At 72.2% G+C, this 1,054-nt stretch overlaps 1 protein-coding gene across 1 annotated transcript; it reads left to right on the plus strand.

Moving 5' to 3' along the window:
* The first annotated feature begins 6 nt into the window (after positions 1-6).
* On the plus strand, positions 7-556 carry LOC145719222 (E3 ubiquitin-protein ligase MIB2-like). Its single transcript, XM_081810724.1, has 2 exons — positions 7-58; positions 201-556. Exons 1-2 carry the CDS (start codon positions 7-9, stop codon positions 437-439), a joined length of 291 nt encoding a protein of 96 aa, XP_081666850.1. The 3' UTR covers positions 440-556.
* The last annotated feature ends 498 nt before the right edge of the window (positions 557-1,054 follow it).

The following is a 1,054-nucleotide window of genomic DNA, read 5'->3' on the forward strand; positions in this document are numbered from 1 at the left end:
CGCAGGATGAAGAAATGCATCAGGTGCCAGGTGGTCATCGGCAAGAAGCTGCGTCCAGGTGGGTGGCTCACCCAGACCCGCGTCTGCGCGCACGTCCCGCCCCCACGGGCGCGACTACGCCTCCACCCGCGGCCCGCACCGCACGCCGGCAGCTCGTGGCCCCGCCTCCCCTCACCCCTGCCCCGGATCCTGGCCCGCAGACGGCACGGAGGTGGCCAGCGCGACCCCGGCGCCCGGCCCGCCGCGGCAGCTGGTGGAGGAGCTGCAGAGCCGCTACCGGCAGATGGAGGAGCGCATCACCTGCCCCATCTGCATCGACAGCCACATCCGCCTCGTGTTCCAGTGCGGCCACGGCGCGTGCGCGCCCTGCGGCGCCGCGCTCAGCGCCTGCCCCATTTGCCGCCAGCCCATCCGCGACCGCATCCAGATCTTCGTGTAGCCCGCGCCCCCCCCCGTCCATCCCCCGCCTCGCCCGCCCCGCCACGTTCCGGAGCCACGTCCCGCCGTCGCCTACGCAAGCCCCCACCCGTGTTTTATAAAAAGATTCTCGGACTTTTCCGCCTGGTGCCTGCCTGGGGAGAGGGCCGGGCGGGTCCGCACCCGGGTCCCGCCCCGCCGCGCCGCTGCCCCCCACCCGGGCTGTCCTGACCCGCCCCTCTTCCGCCGCTGCCCCAGCTCCAGGCTCTGCGCTTTGGCCTGGGCCCCGCGCGTCCTGCTCATTCTAGCGCTGACGCTTCCAGACCCCTGCCCAGACCTCGTCCGCTGAGCCAGAGTCGTCCTCCGGGCCGAGGCGCAGGCCGCCTCCCACGGTCCTGGCCTGGGTCCGGGGAAGGATGGGGCCTGGGAGCGTGCTGTCCGCCAGAAGCGCTGGGGCGGCCAGAATCCCGGTGTCTGCCCAGCTGGTGGTCTTCCTCCGACCCCTTGCTGCGTCGCCCTCACGGCGCCTTTCTCTTTTCCCCGGGGCGGGCTGTGTAGTCGCCTCTGACTGCTGTCTGTGGCCCGTCGGGTGCCTGCTAAGCAGGGAGTTGGGGGAGGTGTTTCTTTCGGGCCTAGG

The sequence above is a fragment of the Leptonychotes weddellii genome, unplaced genomic scaffold (assembly GCF_054177405.1).
Source record: "Leptonychotes weddellii isolate Sample4059 unplaced genomic scaffold, ASM5417740v2 HiC_scaffold_35028, whole genome shotgun sequence".
NCBI lineage: Eukaryota > Metazoa > Chordata > Mammalia > Carnivora > Phocidae > Leptonychotes > Leptonychotes weddellii.